Here is a 5,705-nt window from a genome sequence, read left to right as displayed (position 1 = left end):
CTGACTGGTCTGACGAATGAGAGTACAGGCGGGAAGGCATATTTAATCAAACGACGATGTCGAGTTTATCGTCATTTTGTGGGTTCGAAATGACGATTCTGTGGATTGCGTGTCTGTCACGCTAGTCAAGCCACATGTATTTACTTCCCGCAATATTATTGTTTGGTGATCAATTAATTGACAACATTTTGACTGTATTGTGTTGAATGTGTCAGATAGAGAGGGTTTTTGTTTTGATTCGGCCAGCACGATTGCTCGGGCATCGATTGCTTATGCCGGAAACAAAATGTCAGCCTGCTGTTGCTATCTGGAGCTGATCTGAGAACAGTTGACGAAGACTGTCTGGTGTTGATGTCTTGTCAACACTTTTGCTTAGTCGAAGTCAGTTTAGTCTTTCTGCATTTTATGTTTTTGCCTGTTATCATGACCAACGCACACGGTACTTGTTAACCGCCACCTTGGGCCACACTTTGACGCCAGAAATCTGAGGAGTACAAGAATGGAAGAGAAAGCCTTGGAAGTTTACGGTTGGTGACTCTGGACAAGACTAAGTAAAAATAAGTGCTCGTTTTAAGCACAGGTGAAGTAGTGACGTGCTGATCATTTGAACTAGTGATATGATTAAATATAAAGTCATCACCGGCTTAAAGTTTGGTGTGAACGGGGGATCTTTTTCTAATTATTATTATTATTATTGTTTACTTTTATTGACGAATTCCTTGTCTAAGGTCGCGCTGTTGCGTCTGCGAAAAGAGCGGGCGTAAAACACTGGAGTTTGGTGTTATTGGTGTTGCTCGAGTTTTGACTTGATGACCTCAGCGCATTATACAATACATTTGAACGGACTGATAAGGATTATTTCACAAGGATTCAAATTAACCTGATGGTTGACTCACTCAAAAATAGTCTAATCTAATTTAATTCATGTATTTTCTGGTTTTCAAAAACATTCATATTCTTGTAGAATATAGTCGACTAAAGAGTTCCCCAATTTAGGAGTTTTAAAAAGTTTTATTTACAAGCTATCTCTTGGACCGTTTTTATTTTGTGCTTTGCGTTGCGAGCTTTTCATATGACGCTGCTCAAGGGAAAAAAAAGTGGAGCAATGGGAGCCATATGGGCAAGGAGAGCCACAATCGCAGATGCACGCTCAGATGTTAATTGGTGATGTTAAAACAGGGTAAACAGTCAAACACACAAATACAAATTGAGAACACTCACAGGGAGCTGCTGTAGGCCACATCTCACGCCGAGATGCTCACACGCAGACTAAACGACTCCAGCTCACGATGTCACTCATGAGGCCACGCCCCTTAAAGACAAACATCCAACACACTCAGTAATTGCACTTTATAAAACCACTGTGTGACACGTCAAGTTTAAGTAGCACAAAAAAAAAATCTGTTACTGTGCTTTGAGTCAGATGTGATCCGATCCATCCGAGACCCCGAGAAGCCCAACACGCTGGAGGAGCTGGACGTTGTGACTGAGAATTGCGTGGAGGTCCAGGAGCTGGGCCACGACGAGTACCTCATAATCATCAAATTCTCCCCGACCGTCCCGCACTGCTCCCTGGCCACCCTCATCGGTCAGTCGCTTCCATGGCCACATCCTGTCCTCCACTTTTGTGCCATCCTAATTGTTGTTTTGTGTGTTTGTTGCCTTTGTGCACAGGTTTGTGTTTACAAGTCAAGCTGCAGAGATGTCTGCCCTTCAAACACAAAGTGAGTGTGTGACAATTCAGCAACCCGATGTCATCACATCAGCCGTGTTGGGAATCACTCTCTTTCCACTACAGTCGTCCCTCGCCATATTGCGCCACATTGTCGCAGTCTCGCCGTGTTGCGGATTTTTAGATCATACAGATCATCACACATTTTCACTCTATCGCAGGATTTTGCGGTGATCATTTTTTCCATACGGACTGCTACTACAGAGTCATCTAACAATGAGTGCGAGCCAGAGTTTCAGATCATTTCACACATAAAAATTATTGGAAAAACATGGGATATTGGTGTTGAATATTATGATATCGATATTGCAATATTAAACTCATAAACTGCCATCCGAGTAAAAATGGATCTTGGGACCTCGATAGCCGTCAGCGGCCGTGAATGAGTTAACTGACTCTCATGTTCACTCATCAGGCCTAGCCCCGCCTTTTACAGCCACTTACATTCAGAGTCACAGATAAGACAGTGTAGATTAGTGAGGATGGCAAACCGAGTGGACAAATATAACTCCTGCACCTCACATGCAAATTTTGTATTGGCATTATGTATAAAGTTTTAAAATATACATTAAAAAAAATATGGTCGCAGATTTGTATCTATTGTGATGGGTTCTGGAACGTAACCGCCGCAATAAACGAGGGACTGTTGTACTGTATGTAAAAATTCCTGTGTGGTGAGTGGGGAGTTAATGACTGATTCCGAACAGAGTCACTCTGTCGCATGACAAACTTGTTTCTCATCAGCTGGAGATTTACATCAGTGAAGGAACACACTCCACTGAAGAGGACAGTAAGTCACTTTACATTAACTGCATGCAATGTACTGTATGTTGTGTGTGTGTGAACTTCGCACGGAAGTGGGGTGAGGAGGGGGTGGGGTACTCCATTTTTTTTTTAATCGATCCCACCTAAGCACTTTTGTCATCAAGTGTCCTGTAGTAGTTCTTGTATTAATTTGTACGTTTTCCCCTTAAAATTGGTCAATTCAAATGGTTATTCATTTTCTAATAGATCTTTTAAATTCATTTATCTCATTAGATAATAATTCACTTAAACTCCCTTGTGTACTTTGATCGTTTTGCCGATGAAGTAATGTGAAATGAAGCCGTTTCGCTGATGTGGCCCTTGGTAAAAATGAGCTTGACGTGCCTTTTCTAATGTGTGTGATGTTTCTGTGTTTGTGTCCAGTCAACAAGCAGATTAACGACAAAGAACGTGTGGCAGCTGCCATGGAGAATCCAAACCTCAGGGACATCGTGGAGCAGTGCGTCATCGAACCTGATGACTGACTCAACACGCTCTTGCTGTGTGCGTGTGTGTGTGCGCGTGCGCGCGTTCATTCATGTGTGTACAAGAATATGTGTGAGGGTGAAAGTGTTTGAGTATGCTCAGCGTGTGTCCAGTATGTGTGGTCAGGGGAAGCAGAGCCTCACCTTCATGTTGAGTGTAAAAAAAAAAAACCTGATAAAATTATTTTTTGTTTTAATTCTCTGGTATGCTTTATCTTGATTTAGAATCTAATAATGTCCACGATTTCCTCATTAAAATTGCTGAATTTGTCTATTTCCTGTTCAAATACATGCGGGAAGTGAGACAGCAAGCAGCCAGCCTCACCTCAGATTGCGCAAGCTCTTCCAAACCAAAAAGCAGATCTAGCACAGTGCCGCATGGCTATCTATTGCTAAAATGACCGTACTACACCAGAGAAGGTTATTCACAACTGCCTGTTGTGTCTCTTTTCTTGTTTCCAGCATGTTTTCAAACACATCACTCTGGTTTTCCATAGTAAGGCTAATGTATTTAATATTTGTGTTTTACATATTTCCTTGTTCTGATCGAAGAGAAAGCGAATAAAGCCTGTGGTGTACTATTCTCCATACTACGGGGTGGCTGTGGCTGCCTAGCTGAAGGAAATGTGTGAGAGCACAACAGGTTTAATGTACGCTGGTGCCATTCTTCTACGCCTAACTAACAAGCCTGTTCTTTGACTTTTGTTTAACACGTTTGTGTTATGATCAGACACATGGGTGCCACGGAGGAGCAATTCGGGACAACTCCGAATGGCCGTTGTATTTCGGACCGACGTGGCCCAGCGATTTTTATTCATGTATGTATTTTTTTTTAAATAGGCCCTAATTCCGAATTCCCCCTGTAGAATTTCCAATACACACATCCACCCTTTTACAAAACATAATTACAGACCTATACTGTTCAACACATACAGAACGACTAGGGTAGCCTGCAGGCACAACAAAGCACATCGTCTGCATGGACGCCAAGAGGCTGCTGCGCACACGGCTTGCTGAGTGTGCTCGGCCAAGGTAGTACTGCTCAGGCACAACAAAAAGTAAGTGCAAACTGCAACGTGCTTGTTGTGCGACCAACAAAGTATCAGAATATAAGTCCTGAGGACATCGGCATCCCTTCAACCCCCTGAAGGTGAATCATGATTGGCAGAGGTGGGCACTTTAACCTATCTCCATCCTCTGTTCACAACCTGGCCACCCTTCCGTCATCGTCCCCCCACCCCGTCCTTATTAATAAAAATAATTGTCCTCCGACCCAGTCCGTCCTCGTCCTTACATTATGTCAGCAAGTGGCAAAACGACCGCCCCCTGAGATGAACAAATTGGGTGTTTTTTTTTTGCTTAAAGCGGAAGTCAACCCAAACATTTCAATATGTTCCCAGCAGGCCCACTTGTTGAAACACGGCATTCTGATTAATTTTGCATTTGTGGCAATATAAGTTAAGCAGCAAAATGCACTCGTTTGTAGCCATCTCTGGGGACTGAAAATGACATCACAACTGCTCACAACGACCAATCAGATTCAGAAAACAGGTCAACCGTGATTGGTCGTTGTGAGCAGTTGTGATGTCATTTTCAGTCGGCAACAGACAAAATGGCCGCCCACGGAGATGGCTAAAAACTAGTGCATTTTGCTGCTTAACCTATATTCAACAAACGCAAACTTAATAAGAATGCCGTGTTTCAACTAGTGGGCCTGCTGGGAACATATTCTTGAAAAAAATATGTTAGGATTGACTTCCGCTTTGCCTCATTCCACAAACGCAATATTGATTAGAATGTTGTGTATAGACTAGTGGAGCTACATAAAACTTATTATTGTCAAGAAATTTTTGGGATTGATTTCCTCTTGAACAGGGCAACAGCAATTTACATTTGAAAAGGAATACTTGTGGTGCTTGAATATTAAACAAACTTTCAGCACAGCTCCCTTGAAACCAGATGACTGATAAAGAAGAAATATTTAGATGAAGAGCCCGTGTGAATTTTGCGTAATTAATGAGTAATTTAATAATTTCTATTCCAGGATTGTCACAAGTACGGCTACACAATAGCTTTGAAATGACCCAACCATTACACACGCGTGAAGACAAACAAACAAACGGATTAGTGCTCACTGCACGATTTGGCCAGTCAAACCTTTTACCACCTTCAGCCACAAGATGGTAGTCTAAGCTTCAACATGACAGGGTAACATTGCATTTGCTCTCTTAGTCCACAGATAATGAAGTAATAGAGACCTGTAGATGTTTCAAATCAATACTTTTTTCCCATTATTTTAAGTGCAGATAAACAAGGGTGTCTTTTTGCCATTCTGGACTATATTGTGTTGTATTATCTGAAAGAAATCCAAGCTTTTTGTTGTTAGGTTATGCCATGCTCCTGCGTGGGCGTGGCTAAGACAGTATAAGGACATGAATCATTTTGCACACATTAGACCTTCCGTGCCTGTGTGGTTGAAAGCCTTTTTTTCATCATGAAATAGTCTAATTGGGGAAATACAGTCTTCTGGTATGTTACTATAGCGAGGATTAAAGATAAAAGAACCGGCAGAGTTTCACTTGGAAACTTTCAGTGCTTTAGCATGTCTGCATGAAAAATGATTCAGACAATCGAAAGTGGCTCTGGATCTTCCCCACGACAAGCTGGCCACGTCATTGGCGGAG

The 5,705-nt window shown here is 42.1% G+C and overlaps 1 protein-coding gene across 1 annotated transcript; it reads left to right on the top strand.

Moving 5' to 3' along the window:
* Nucleotides 1-63: 63 nt before the first annotated feature.
* Nucleotides 64-3,604, top strand: ciao2a (cytosolic iron-sulfur assembly component 2A). Its single transcript, XM_086027717.1, has 5 exons — nt 64-527; nt 1,424-1,588; nt 1,675-1,724; nt 2,477-2,522; nt 2,921-3,604. Exons 1-5 carry the CDS (start codon nt 500-502, stop codon nt 3,019-3,021), a joined length of 390 nt encoding a protein of 129 aa, XP_085883843.1. The 5' UTR covers nt 64-499; the 3' UTR covers nt 3,022-3,604.
* Nucleotides 3,605-5,705: the final 2,101 nt, after the last annotated feature.

This window comes from Filicampus tigris, chromosome 4, assembly GCF_054856515.1.
Source record: "Filicampus tigris isolate MCC_2025a chromosome 4, RoL_Ftig_1.0, whole genome shotgun sequence".
NCBI classification, from domain to species: Eukaryota; Metazoa; Chordata; class Actinopteri; order Syngnathiformes; family Syngnathidae; genus Filicampus; species Filicampus tigris.
Note: the sequence above shows the minus strand (reverse complement) of the source record. Positions and strands in the feature narration are given on the sequence as shown.

Coding starts and splice junctions, on each gene's coding strand:
- ciao2a (XM_086027717.1), top strand. CDS start 500: ATGGAAGAGAAAGCCTTGGAAGTTTACG. Junction 1,589..1,674: donor CTCCCTGGCCACCCTCATCG/GTCAGTCGCTTC, acceptor CTTTGTGCACAG/GTTTGTGTTTACAAGTCAAG. Junction 2,523..2,920: donor ACACTCCACTGAAGAGGACA/GTAAGTCACTTT, acceptor GTTTGTGTCCAG/TCAACAAGCAGATTAACGAC.